General features: G+C 41.8%; 1 protein-coding gene across 2 annotated transcripts in view; it reads right to left on the bottom strand.

Annotated features, from left to right (window-relative positions):
• Nucleotides 1-12,486: 12,486 nt before the first annotated feature.
• CTCFL (CCCTC-binding factor like) overlaps nt 12,487-15,472 on the bottom strand; it is a 31,391-nt gene continuing 28,405 nt past the window's right edge. Inside the window, exon 11 of one of the 2 annotated variants that reach the window (XM_050806945.1) lies at nt 12,487-14,025. In XM_050806945.1, coding sequence (XP_050662902.1) covers nt 13,874-14,025 — 152 coding nt within the window. In that variant the 3' untranslated portion in view covers nt 12,487-13,873. The remainder of the gene's footprint in view (nt 14,026-15,472) is intronic. The other variant, XM_050806946.1, reaches the window with a different exon arrangement.

Here is a 15,472-nt window from a genome sequence, read left to right as displayed (position 1 = left end):
GTCTAGTGCTGTCAGTGGAGTACAGTGAAGTCCCCTACTACTATTGTGTTGCCATCAATCTCATTTCTGAAGTCTAGTAGTAATTGTTTCATGAATTTGGGAGCTCCAGTGTTAGGAGCATATATATTTAGAATTGTGATATTTTCCTGTTGGACTCATCCTTTTACCATTGTATAATGTCCCTCTTTGTGTTTTTTTTCCCCCACTGTTGTTGCTTTAAAGTCTGTTTTGTCTGACATAAGAATAGCTACTCCTGCTTACTTTTGGTTTCCATTTGCATGGAATATCTTTTTCCACCCCTCTACCTTAAGTCCTATGTGTTAGGTGACTCTCCTGAAGACAGCTGATACTTGGTTGGTAGATTTTTAGCCATTCTGCCATTCTGTATCTTTTAAGTGGAACATTTAGGCCATTTACATTCAAGAAGAGCCTGTGTAGCCAAAGCAATACTAAGCAAAAAGAACAACTCTGGAGGCACATATTACATAGTCTTCAAACTATACTACAAGGCCATCCTTATCAAAACAGCATGATTCTGGTATAAAAACAGGTATGTAGACCAATGTAATATAATAGAGAATCCAGAAATACAGTCAAATACTTAAAGCCAACTGATCTTCGGCAAAGCAAACAAAAACATAAAGTGGGGAAAGACACCCTATTCAACAAATGGTGCTGGGATAATTGGCAAGCCATGTGTAGAAGAATGAAACTGGACCCTCATCTCTCACCTTATACAAAATCAACTCAAGATGGATCAAAGACTTAAATCTAGGACCTGAAACCATAACAATTCGAGAAGATAATATCGGAAAAACTATTCTAGACATTGGGTTGGGCAAAGAGTTCATAACCAAGAACCCAAAAGCAAATGCAACAAAAACAAAAAAATAAATAGATGGGACTTAATTAAACTAAGATGTTTCTGCACAGAAAAATAAATAATCAGAATAAACAGGCAACCCACAGAGTGCGACAGAATATTTGTAAACTATGCATGTGACAAAGGACTAAGATCCAGAATCTACAAGGAACTCAAACAAACCAGCAAGAAGAAAACAAATGATCCCATCAAAAAGTGGGTAAAGAACATGAATAGACAATTCTCAAAAAAAAAAAAAAATATACAAATGGCCAAAAACAAATGACAAAATGCTCAATGTCACTAATTATCAGAGAAATACAAATTAAAACCTCAATGAGATACCACCTTACTCCTGCAAGAATGGCCATAATTAAAAAATAAAAAAATAGATGTTGGTGTGGATGTGATAAAAAGGGAACACTTACTGCTGGTGGGAATGTAAACTAGTATAACCAGTATGGAGAATCCTTAAAGAACTAAAAGTAGAACTACCATTTGATCCAGCTGTTCCATTACTAGGTATCCACCCAGAGGAAAAGAAGTCATTATATGAAAAACGACACTTGCACAGCACGTGCATGTTTATAGCAGCACAATTTGCAACTACAAAAATATAGAACTGGCCTAAATGCCCATCAACCAATAAGTGAATAAAGAAAATGTGGTATATATATATTGGACATGGAGGGAGTTGGAGACCGTTATTCTAAGTGAAGTAACTCAGGAATGGAAAACCAAATACCATATGTTCTCACTTATAAGTGGGAGCTAAGCTGTGAGGATGCAAAGGCATAAGAATGATACAATGGTCCTTGGGGACTCGGCCAGGGGGAAGGGTGGAAGAGGGGTGAGGGATAAAGGACTCCATATTGGGTACAGTGTACACTGCTTAGGTGATGGGTGCACCAGAATCTCAGAAATCACCACCAAAGAACTGATCCATGGAACCAGCAATCACCTGTTCCCCAAAAACTATTGAAATAAAATGTAAAAAAGAGTACCTACAAAAACAGCTAGCATCATACTAAATGACAAAAAACTCAATGATCTTCCTCTAAACTGGAAACAAGGCAAAGATGTCAGCTCGCAGCACTCCTATTCACGTCATGTCCGAGGTCCTAGTAAGTGCCATGTGGCAAGAAATTAAAACAGACACACACAGTTTGGAAACGGGAAAATAAAATAGTCTCCATTTGCAGATGGCATGATTATCTATATAGAAAACCCCAAGGAATCTACAAATAAACAATTTCAACTCACACGTGAGTTTAGCCAGGCTGCGGGTTACAAGGTCAATGAACAAAAATTAACTGTATTTCTTCATACTAGCGCCAAAAAACTAGAAATTGAAATTGCAAAAACAGTACAATTTATAATAGCACTCTCCCCGAAGGAAAATCCATGAGAAACTTTGATACAGATTCAACATCTGTGCAAGATGTCTACGATAGATACAAAACAACGATGAAAGAAATCAAAGAAGGCCTAAATGATTGGAGGGATACACTCCTGTGTTCACGGATCGGGAGACTCAGTACTGTTAAAGTGTAAAACTCTTCCCAAATTGATCTATAAATTCATTCCCTCAAAGATCTCAGCAACATTTTCTTTTTGCATAGATTGACAAGTGGATTTGAAAATTTAGACGGAGAGGCAAAGGATTCAGAATCACCAAAAACAACTTTAGAAAAGAAGAACAATGCTGGAGGACTTGCATTGTCTGAGTTTGAGGCTGACTATATGCTGTCATCATCAAGATAACCTGGTTCCGATGAAGGGCTAGCTTGGGAAAGGGTGGAGCTAAAACACCCACACATGTGGCCAATCCTTTTTTTTTTTTTTGAGATGAAGTCTCACTGTAGCCCAAGCTGGAGTGCAGTGGCATGATCTTGGCTCATGACAACCTCTGCCTCCAGGGCTCAAGACATTCTCGTGCCTCAGTCTCTCGAGTAGCAGGGACTACAGGTGTGCGCCACCACACCCAGCTAATTTTTTGTATTTTAGTAGAGATGGGGTTTCACCATGTTGCCCAGGGTGGTCTCAAACTCCTGAGCTCAGGCGATCTGCCCGCCTCGGCCTCCCAAAGTGCTGGGATTACAGGCGTGAGCCACCATGCCTGTCAATACATTTTAACACAGCTACAAAGAGAAGTCAAGGGACAAGGGATAGTTTTTAAAATAAATGGTGCTAAAACAATACATCAGCCATGTGTGGAAAAGCGAACGTTGATCCACACTTTGGGTCATAAGTGATATTTGGCTCAAAATGGATCACAGACTCAAATGTAAAACATAACATTATAAAACTTCTAGAAGTAAACCTAGGAAAAGACCTTCGTGACCTTGAGTTATGGAAAAGATTTCTTAGATATGACACCAAAAGAATGATTCATCAAAGAAGAACAGATAAATTAGACGTCATCAAAATTGAAAAAAAAATTTGCTGTTTGAAAGACACTGTTAAGTGAATGAAAAACAAGACACAGACTGGGAGAAAGTATTTACAAAACATATGTCTGATAAAGAACTTGTGTCCAGAATACATAAATAACTTTCAACCCAGAGTATAAAATGTCAAAAGCTATGAACAGTCACCTCACCGGCAAATAAGCATGTGAAAAGATTTTCCAAATCTTTGGCTATTAGTGAAATGCAAATTAAAACTGCAGTGAGATGTCACTGTATGCGTAGTAGAAAGGTTAAAATTAAAAACAAAAACAAGGCTGGGTGCTGTGGCTCACGCCTGTAATCCCAGCACTTTGGGAGGCTGAGGCGGGCGGATCACGAGGACAGGAGATCGAGACATCCTGGCTAACACGGTGAAACCCCGACTCTACTGAAAATACAACAACAAAAAAAATTAGCTGGGCGTGGTGGCGGGTGCCTGGGGTCCCAGCTGCTCTGGTGGCTGAGGCAGGAGAATGGTGTGAACCCTGGAGGCAGAACTTGCAGGGAGCTGAGATTGCGGCCACTGCACTCCATATAATATTATATATATAATATTATATATAATTATATATTAATATTATTTTATTAATATAATATATAATATAATAATATATAATATTCTATTATATAATAATATTAATATATAATAATATATAATATTCTATTATATAATAATATTAATATATAATATATAATATTCTATTACATAATAATATTAATATATAATAATATATAATATTCTATTATATTATAATATTAATATATAATAATATATAATATTCTATTATATAATAATATTAATATATAATAATATATAATATTCTATTATATATTAATAATAATATATAATAATATATAATATTCTATTATATGATAATATAATATAAGATAATAATATTATTATATAATTATACAATATTAATATTATTATATAATAATAATAAATAAAATAAAAATAAAAATGAAAACAAAAGCGTGACTGGGTGTGATGGCTCATGCCTGTAATCCCAGAACTTTGGGAGGCCAAGGCGGGTGGATTACTTGAGATCAGGAGTTCCAGACCAGCCTGGCCAAAATGGTGAAACCCTGTCTCTACTAAAAATACAAAAATTGGCTGGGCATGGTGGCACACAGTCCCAGCTACTCGGGAGGCTGAAGCAGGAGAATTGCTTGAGCCCGGGAGGCAGAAGTTGCAGCCAGCAGAGATCACACCACTGCACTCCAGCCTGGGTGACAGAATGAGACTCTGTCAAAAAAAAAAAAAAAAAGCCTGACAATGCCAAGCGGTGGCCAATATTTCTGATGGGGCAATGGGCATGCTCGGACCTTGCTGGTGGGAGTGCAGAGTGGTGCATTCACGTCCGAAGACGGTTTGGCAGTTTCTTATAAACATACATCTACCTCGTGACTTAGAAATCTCACCCTAGGTATTTGCCCAAGGGAAAGAAAAACATCTGTTTACACAAAACCTGTATGCAAATATTTATAATGGCTTAATTCATAAACCTCTCAAATTGGAAAGAAAGCCAATGTCCTTGAATTCGTGAATGATGAAGCAATTGTGGCGCGATCAGACAATGGAATATCGCTCAACAAACAAAAGAAAGGAACAGTGAGCCACGAAACAGCAGGAAGAATCTCGAAGTCATTTGTTGAAAGAAAGAAGCCACACTCAAATATATAGTGTAGGATTCCAGCTATGTGACATTCTGGAAAAGACAAAACTATCTAAGGACAATTGAAACAAAATCTGGTGCTGGGGGCTGGGAGTAGGGGTAGTGCTTGACTACGAAGGAGTATAATAGAACCAAACTGGGGTCTGTCTGCCATCGTCAAACTGGGTATTTACACCAAGGTTTCCAGTGATAGGAAGAAAGGTTTTTATTGGAGGGTGTCGAGTATGGAGAACTAGGCAGCTGAATATTTTAATTCTGATCTCCCCAATGACTTGCAGGTTAGGATTTTTAAAGGTGGGGGTAAGTTATTGGAAAGTAACAGTTACAGGCAACATTATAAATTAATATATGAAGGTTCTATGTTGGTTTAGACTTAAAAAGGGCAGGATGTCTTCAAGTGCGGGCTTACAGGTTGTAGATAGATTCAAAGATTTTCTGATCTGCAATTGGTTAAGGAAGAGTTTTGTTTAACAATCTGGGGTCAGTAGAAAAATGTTCACTGACTAGGGGAGTGACTTTCTGAAGCCTCTCAAGAAAAAACTTAGAACTAAAGTTTGGATTTTACTTTTCTTAAATTTGAGGTTTATGTGTCTGGATCTGTCTGATGGGAGATCTTAGAGGGGTTCTGAGTTTTTGAATGACAACTCGGTAACATACATTAAGGTGTTGTCTGGGTTTTACAGGGAAGGTAAACATTTTGGGGACTTTAACTTTTTTCGCTGTCGTCTTAGGTTACTATTTTGTTTTAGTAAGTTCTTTACTTTAGGGGCTAGATGTCTGGATTTCTTTTTGAAGGAACTCAGGGCTTTTTATGTGTGGGGTCCACAGGCCCCTAAAAAAGGGGGTCCCTGTTCTAATTTTGGGAGCACAGTGGGATTCCTAGGGTGATGGAGCTGCCCTGTGTCTTGACTGAAGCGGTGATTACACGACCATTTATTTGTCAAAACTCATAGATCTTAAAAGTGGGAATTTTACTGTATGTAAGTTATACCCCCAAAAAGTTTTTTAATTTAAAGACCTAAAAATATGTAAAACAATGCATTGTTGGAAAATTCCACTAAGAATTCCGCTTTGCACTTCACTGAGCTCAAAAGCTGTGTAAGGAAACTCACTTCCATTTGCCCAAGTGGAGGCCTCACCTTCTCATGACTGATTTCTGATTCTTTGTGGAATTAAAAATATATATATCTATCAGGAGTTATCTACCTGTCTGCATCCATCCATCCAAACATCTGAAGTCATCCCACTCACTGTAATACATGGTAAGGATAATTTTTAAAAAGCACCAGCCGCGCTTATTTGGAAATGGGTCCGTATCAGGAAGGGTGGAATATCATCCAGATGTAAGACCAAACAAGCTCCAGACAAACTCGCAGAGTCAGACAGAGGAATCCCACAGTTGATGAATCCTGCCCACGCTGCATGTGACCGCATCTGCCTCCAGGTGGAAGAGGAAACTCTGTGTAGTCAGACCCCGAGTCTTCTTGCTGCCTCCCTCCCGTCCCCCGGGCCTTCCCTGGCCACTGCAAAACTGGGGTCTTGTTGGCTCCCCTCCCATGTCACCTGGGCATGCAATCATGCTGCTCACTCCGTGGAGGAGGCCTGGCAAATTCCACAGCACGAGTCATGCGCCACTTCCAGAGGCTCTGGAACAAAGACCGGGTGACAGGCCAGCAGAGAGATGCTGAATTGCTCTTTGGGGTTGAACCACCCAGAATGAAATGCTAAGGGCCTGGCTACTGAGAGAATCTCCGGTGTTTCAAACATCTGTGAAAGCAGGAAAGAAACGCAGACTGGAGAGCAGTGGCCTCTGGGGCCGATGCTCCTGTGCCACTCCGGAGATCCTGTTTCTGGGCGTCTAAGGGTAGGTGAGGGAGTGTTCCTCAATCTGTACATTTTACAAGCTCCCAATGATACCTAGGCCCAAAGAGATTTATGAGCTACTGCGGTTGAGGGCCTTGAATGTCAGGTGGGGGAGCTGGGCTTGCACCTCCAGATGGTGGGATCAGAGGAAGGCCAGGGGTGTCACATGGCAAGACTTGAGCAGGGCCACGCGGCAGGAGGAAGGAGCACGTGGGCCCAGGCAGATGGAGCCACTGGTGACCCAGTGAGCAGCACACCTCCAAGTGAGGGGATCCAGGGACTCTGCCCAGGCTGCCTCTAGCGGGAAGCACCCCACAGGGACTGGCTGCCACCCATAGGCGCACGGAGGTGGATCCCCACGCGTTCCAGTCAAAAGCCAGGCTCTCCCTCCGTCCACAGCTGCCCGACAGCAGCTGCAGCAACTGCATTCTATCCTGGAAGGCATCTCACCACTCCCACACCATGCGCCTCTCAGCAAAAGCACCGCTACACCCTTCTATGCTTCTCATCCTTTCCTTAAAAATTACTTGCATTTTGGCCGGGCGCGGTGGCTCACGCCTATAATCCCAACACTTTGGGAGGCCGAGACGAGTGGATCACAAGGTCAGGAGATTGAGACCATCCTGGCTAACATGGTGAAACCCCATCTCTACTAAAAATAGAAAAAATTAGTCAGACGTGGTGGCACGCACCTGTAGTCCCAGCCACTCGGGAGGCTGAGGCAGGAGAATGGCGTGAACCCGGGAGGCGAAGCTTGCAGTGAGCTGAGATCCGGCCACTGCACTCCAGCCTGGGCGACAGAGTGAGACTTTGTCTCAAAAAAAAAAAAAAAAAAAAAAAAAAAGCCGGGCTCGGTGGCTCAAGCCTGTAATCCCAGCACTTTGGGAGGCCGAGACGGGCGGATCACGAGGTCAGGAGATCGAGACCATCCTGGCTAACACGGTGAAACCCCGTCTATACTAAAAAATACAAAAAACTAGCCGGGCGAGGTGGCGGGCGCCTGTAGTCCCAGCTACTCGGGAGGCTGAGGCAGGAGAATGGCGTAAACCCAGGAGGCGGAGCTTGCAGTGAGCTGAGATCCGGCCACTGCACTCCAGCCTGGGTGACAGAGCGAGACTCCGTCTCAAAAAAAAAAAAAAAAAAATTACTTGCATTTTACTTCCAGTGTCTCTGAGGCAATCGGATGTTAGTAACAACTGTAACATGGGGCTATATATAGGATATTGTGTATCAACATTCTTGGGATCACATTCTAAAATTGCAGGCACCCAAAGTTAAAACAGAGTGAGGTCAGCAATCATGGCCATGTTTCGGGGAGGCTGCTGAGCTCGAAGTCACATGGGGCTGACCCTGAGGCCTCCGGTGTTTGTCCTGGGAGTGAGTGTGCCAGGGAACTGGTGGCTCAATCGGGTACATCCGTTGATGAAACTCTGACTCCTTCCGCCTCCTCGGAAGAAGACTTTCAAATATCAGCTTCTTGTCAGGGGTTGCAAGCAGGAGGCTGCAGACTACTTACCGACGCTCGGCTGCAGAGACAGAACAGGCATATTTGCTCCTGTATCCATTCTAAATCAATTTTTGAACTCCAGGGCAGCTGGATCTAACTGCTTCTATATGATCAGTAAATCTGGGCATGCCTGTGTAACAAGCGTTTTGTTTTCTGCTTAAGAAAAATTATTTAACTGACACAATGATTGTTTTTTTATCTAATAGGAAAATCCTTGGCTCCCTCTTAAAATTCTGTCGTATTCACAGATAATTTTAGCGCCGCAAGCACGCTGCTCTCCCCGTTGGGAGGTAAGCGGTTCTCACGCTGTGAAAACGCTGGATGGGCTTCTTTCCATACACAAGTATGTGTTTAAGTTGTCACACAGCCATTAGGTGAAGGGGCTACCCTGGAAAAGCAAGAGAAAACACACCTTTTTCTATGGCATCTAGTGACCCATGGGGGCTGATTTACAGTAATTCATTGTTGCCAGGCATGGTGTCTCACACCTGTAATCCCAGCACTTTGGGATGCTGAGGCGGGCCAACTGCTTGAGCCCAGGAGTTTGAGACCAGCCTGAGTAACGTGGTGAGACCCCTTCTCTACAAAAATTACAAAAATTAACCAGGTGTGGCGGCGTGCACCTGTAGTCCCAGCTACTCAGGAGGCTGAGGTGGGAGGATTGCTTGAGCCCAGGAGGCAGAGGTTGCAGTGAGCCAAGATTGCACCACTGCACTCCAGCCTGGGTAACAAAGCAAGACCCTGTCTCAAAAAAAAAAAAAAAAAAAAAAAAAAGTAATTCATTGTCTAGTATGTTATTTTCTGCCATTTTACTGCTTCCGATAGTTCAGGCCTTAGGTTATGAGTATAGCAATGACCAGAACGAGTCTTTTAGTCAGCAACCATTGGACTCACGTACACACGGTCATACTTTATTAAAGGGCACGATAGAAGCGTGTGTTCAGGCTCACAGTTGCTCCTGAGAGGAGCTATTCACAGCCTTTCTATATGAACTCTGCAGCCAGCTTTCATCCACTGTGGTGCAATTAAGAGTTTTTTTGTTTGAAACAGGGTCTTGGTGTGTCACTCACGCTGGAGTACAGTGGTGCAAGCAGCCTCAGGCACTGCAGCCTCAACCTCCCAGGATCAAGTGATCCTCCCATCTCAGCCTCCTGAGTAGCTAGGACTGTAGGTGCATACCACTGCATCCAGCTAATTTGTGTGTGTGTATATGTGTGTGTGTGTGTATATATGTGTGTATATGTGTGTGTGTGTGTGTGTGTGTATATATATATATATATATATATTTTTTTTTTTTTGTAAAGACATGGTTTCACCATGTTGCCCAGACTGGTCTTGAACTCCTGGGTTCAAGCAACCCTTCCCACCTAGGTCCTCCAAAGTGCAGGGGTTACAGGCATGAGCCACCTGGCCCAGCCTAATTAAGTCTGTTGATGGCACTTTTTGTCCTGACAAAGCGAAGTGAGCATCCCATATAGTACTCTACCTGCTATGCACAGAAAAATAAACATATGCATCTTAAAATGCATACTTTAAAAGATAATGATTTAAAGGAACCAGGTTCATAATCGCACCCATGCCTTGGAAATGGTTCAAAAGTTACTAAAAATAGCATAAACTAGGCTGCCACTTAAAATCTGTGTTTATGTGATACTTTCAATTAAAAATAAAACTGCAACGAAAGCATGAGGAGATGCGGCAAGCTGATTTGATAAGCCAAATGTCCCAAGGCTTGAATGGAACATATTTAAGCAGAAATAACAATGCCCATTAGTGACTAATAATCATAAAGAATGCATTTATAGGGACTATTCAATCGTTATCAGAAAAAACTAAACATTTATACTGGAAATAATATCTGGAAAATATCTTGCCATTTTCAAAAGGTAGGCTGTCAAACTTTATCAAATAAAATGACTTCAGTTTCATCGCGTCTATCCAGCCTTTTCAGGGACTGATCTCAAACAACAGAGGCTGTTAACATGCATCAGGCAGGTCTTAGGTTTGTTTAAAAGCCATCCTTTATATAGTAAAACTGTTGTCAAACAATGTTGTAATTTAAATAGCCACTCCCTGCAAAACAGAGATGTTAAACTGTGCAAGAGGTGTACATTTTGGAATTATTTCCTGCTGGATCTCAAAACTATTTTAAGCAAAAGCATGTCACTCAACAAGCATTCACGAACTCAGATCCAACTAGTGTCCTCACTCCCAGGTTTTGCAAAGGTCCCTTCTCTTCCTTGGCGAGGAAAAAATTTTCTCTTTCTGTATCATAGAATTAATAACGTTGCCAAGACTTTGCTATAACTTTGTGTGCTTTTAGTCTCCAATAGTGAATCTGTCTCAATATTGGAAAAGACAGAAGTGACTGCCCTCTTGCGGGCACTATTGTCACTGCTTCTATTTTGGAATCAAAGGCACTAACTGCACTTGAGGACCAGGTGTTTCACCTTCTTGCTAGGTGTGGGTGAGAGTCACGCATGTAACTGAGTAGGTACTGATCATCTCATCTAAATTTTGTTTTACATCTCAACAGGTGTTACACACACAAAACACTGCAACTATTTATAAAAGTGTGTTTATAGGAGCTTTGATCTTGAGACGGAGTCTCACTCTGTTGCCCAGGCTGGAAGGCAGTGGCACAATCTCGGCTCACTGCAACCTCTGCCTCCTGCGTTCAAGTGATTCTCCTGCCTCCGCCGCCCCCCAAGTAGCTGGGATTACAGGCGCCTGCCATCACACCTGGCTAATTTTTGTATTTTTAATAGAGGTGGGATTTCACCATGTTGGCCAAGCTGATCTCAAACTCCTGACCTCAGGTCATCCACCTGCCTTGGCCTCCCAAAGTGCTGGGATTACAGGAGTGAGCCACTGCACCCAGCCTAGGAGTTTTATTTATGTAAAACAGTGTTTAGATACCAACTTGGCTTGCATTTTCAAACATGTTTATTTTATCTGTTTTTGAAATTAAAATACATTTGGTCATAGTAAAATACACGATATAGTTTGGGTATTTGTCCCTGGTCAAAGCTCATGTTGAATTGTAATCCCCAATGTTGGAGGCAGGGCCTGGTGGGAGGTGACTGGATCATGGGGGCGATTTCTTAGGAATGATTTAGCACCATCCCCTTGTTGCTGTCCTCATGACAGCGGCAGTTCTCACAGGATCTGGTCGCTTGGAAGAGTGCAGCACCTCCCCACTCTCACTCCTGCTTTCACCATGTGACGTCCCTACTCTCCCTTCACCATCCACCTTGATTGTAAGTTTCCTGAGGCCTCTCGGAAGCTGGGAAGATGCCAATATCATGCTTCCTGTACAGCCTGTGGAACTGTGAGTCAATTAAAACACTTTTCTTTATCAATGACCCAGTTTCAGGTATATCTTTATAGCAATGTGAGAAAGGACTAATACAACATAAAATTTACCATTTTAACTATTTTTAAATGTATGGTTCAGTGGAATAATTAGGTAGATTCACACTGTTGTGGGGCGATCACCATGACTGATCTCCAGAACTCTTTCTTCATCCCAAATAAACTCTGTGTCCATTAAACATTAACTCTCCATTCTCCCCTCACCCCTCAGTGCTTGGCAAACATCACTTTACCATCTGTCTCTATGAATCTGACTACTCTAGATACCTCCTATAAGTGAGATCATATAATACTTGTCCTTTTGTGACTAGCTGATTTCACTCAGCATAATGTCCCCAAGGTTCCCCATGTTGCAGAATGTGTGAGGGTCTCCTTCCTTTTTGAGGCTGCGTAATATTCCACCGCATGTATATACCACATTTTATTTATCCATTCACCTGTCCATGGAACTTGGGTAGCTTCCATCTTTGACTATTTTTGAATAATGCTGCTATGAACATGGGTGTGCAAATACCTCTTTGAGACCCTGCTTTTAGTTCTTCTGGGTACACGGTATATCTGGCAGTGGGACTTGTGGGTCAGATACTAATTCTATTTTCTTTTTTTTTTTTTGAGAAACTGCCATACTGCTTTCCACAGTGGCTGCACCATTTCACATCCCCACCAACAGTGCAAAAAGGTTCCAATTTCTCCACATTCTCTCCAGACAAAGAAGACGTTTTTAAGGACCAATGCTGACATATAACAAATATAGCAATTTTAAGTCATTTCATTTTATTGAATTACGTAAAACATCTTTAAATAACAGTAAAAAAATTAAGAAACCATTGCAAAAATTCAGTCACAATGATGGCATACTACAGCCCACAGAATTTAAATCTCATGTGAGTTGAATTGAATTAATTTTCTGGTACAAAGAGACTATAATGCTCTTCCTGCTGGGAAATTATTTCCACATATTCACATTGTGTAACAGTGCTTCTGAACTTGTGGTATTTTCAATAAAAGGTCCATACCTTAAGAATTTGAATTTAGGACCTATCAGTGATCCTGAAACACAGGGGCAGAGAGAGGTTCGCAGCAAAAGAAACTGCTGGACTAAGAACGAAGAAATATCTGGCTCCACATAAAGATAGAAATGAATTTCAAGTGTTAAAGAGGCACCTCTCACGCTGCTCGAGGGTGGAAAAATCTTGTCAATTGGCAAGAGAGAAATACTCACTAATCACTGGGCATTATGAAAAAGTACAAATTCCTTACAGGTACACATTTGCATTATCTGATTTTATGTTTCTTCTCACTCTGCCAATTACTTTAAAAATATAAAAAAGAGTAGTTTTAGCAGAAAAAAGGGTTATGGAGTGAAATACTAATAAGCAATAATGGAATGTAACCAGGGCAATTTCATACCTGCCAAGGAACATAATTAAAAGAGAATACAAAAATCTAAAGGTGAACCTTGCTCCTATAATACCAAAGTAAGATAGATTTATTCCTTATTTTCTAGTCTAATCTAGTTTTTCGTTTCCTACTCAGTTTTCCTTTTTATAAGATTAAAACATTTTTGGTTGAATTTAGAAACTAATTAAAAGCATTATGGTAGCTTTAAATTTTGTAGAAAATTCATTTGTATAAAAATATAAAATTTGTCTTTAATGTTTAAAACCATACTATTAGAAATATCATGGGTGTATATAATGCAACATAAAAATTTCCAGCTTTGACTGTGGAAGCACTAGCTGGTCTAGACTATTTTGAAATATCCAAAAATCACTACTCATTCATTGTGGGCCACCTTGCCAATATCAAGTGAATGAATTCATAGGTTTGAGGTGTTACCCTCTCATTCAAGGTTTAAAACTTTTATAAAATACCTGCAATGTTTCTTTGAAATATCCAGCTAAAAACAGGAGAACAATTCTAGACACTACCTCAAACTTGTGTCATCCATTGTCATGAACTTAATTGCTTCAAAGAAAATGCTAAAAATTTCTAACTTGCTTTAGGAATTAGAGACAGAGAACATGCAACCTGACTCTCACCTATCCATCATGTGGAGGAGCACTTCACGCCTTAAATGCTAAAAACTTCTAACTTGCTTTAGGAATTATGGGCAGTGAACATGCAACCTGAATCCCTCTCACTTATCCATCATGTTGAGGAGCATTTCACAGGTCACGCCTTCATCCACGTCCTCTTTGACTCTGGCCATGGTTTCTCCGCAGGCGCCAGGAAGCATCTCTCCTGGGAACTGTTCTCGCTTCGGGGCGGAAGCCTCCTCGGCAGCAGCTTCTTGAAAAAAAGTCCAGGATGAGCAAATTTATCAGAAAGTCAAGGAATTGGAATTTATAAACTGTGCAAATATATTTTGGAAACTATCACTTAAATGTGAACACAGCAGCGGGCATGTTAGAAAACAATCTAATCGATAAGATGGTACTATTCTGATGTCAACTACTGCCTTAAGTCAGGGCTTCTCAGCCTCAGCACTACAGACGTCTGGGGTCAGAGAGCTGTCTGCTGGGGACAGGGCGCTCTTCTGGGCACTGCGGGATGTTAGCAGCGATCCTGGCCTCTACCACTAGATGCCAGTATCACCCTCCTCTCCAGCTGCAAAAACCATAAAAATGTCTCCAGACATTGCCAGTGTCCCCTAAAGGTGACAAGGGGGAGGTCACAGTCACTCCCAGCTGGCATCAGCTGCTGTAGGTGAACTTGGATCTTACAAGCTTTATATCGAGGCGGATCTTAGAGATTTATATCGTGGCTCAGTTGCTCACCTAAGTCTTGTCTCAGTACCCGTGGCATGACGCTGCCTACATGAAGAAAGCCAGCTGCCTGCAGGAGATTTGTCCCTTTGGCCAATCGACATATACTGAGTACTGATTCTGGGTTGCGCGTCCTGCTAGGGATGCTGGAGCCAATGCCAGGTGTGTATCCACAACCTGCTTCCCCTCCAGCAGCTCAGGAGCCAGTCTGCACAACTTAGTGGCTTTAAAACAGTCCACTGTGAACCAACCCATATCCAACCCTCTACTGTCCCCAACCTTCTCAGTACCAGGGACCAGTTTTGTGGAAGACAATTTTTCCATGGACTGGTTGGGGGGACGGGGTTGGTTTGGGGATGGTTCAAGTGCATTACATTTATTATGTACTTTATTTTTATTATTACATTGTGATATATAATGAAATAATTACACAACTCACCATAATGTAGAATCAGTGGGAGCCCTGAGCTTGTTTTCCTGCAACTAGACAGTCCCATCTGGGGGGGATGGGAGACAGTGAGAGATCGTCGGGCATTAGATTCTCATGAGTGTGCAGCCTAAATCCCTTGCATGTGTAGTTCACAACAGGATTCGCACTAATATGAGAACCCAACGCTGCCACTGATCTGACAGGAGGCGGAGCTCGGGAGGTGATGTGTGCGATGGGGAGCAGCTGTAAATACAGATGAAGCTTCGCTCCCTCACCCCCTGCTCACCTCCTGCTGTGAGGCCCAGTTCCCAACAGCCCACGGGTCCATGGGCTGGGGCTTGGGGAGCCCTGCTCTCTACTCATTTTCCAAATTACTTCCCCAAACATCCACAGAGTGCCACACTGAAGAACGTGATTGCCTCACGTTAGTTCTAAGTTGTCTGAGGACATTTTTGTCCATGCTTCCTTGAAGTACTTTTTTTGGGGGTAGATGGAGGGGGACAAGAAGACCCAGTTCTTAGATATGAAAAGAAACACTGAG

Source organism: Macaca thibetana, chromosome 10 (assembly GCF_024542745.1).
Source record: "Macaca thibetana thibetana isolate TM-01 chromosome 10, ASM2454274v1, whole genome shotgun sequence".
NCBI classification, from domain to species: domain Eukaryota; kingdom Metazoa; phylum Chordata; class Mammalia; order Primates; family Cercopithecidae; genus Macaca; species Macaca thibetana.
This window is presented reverse-complemented; position numbering and strand designations above follow the sequence as displayed.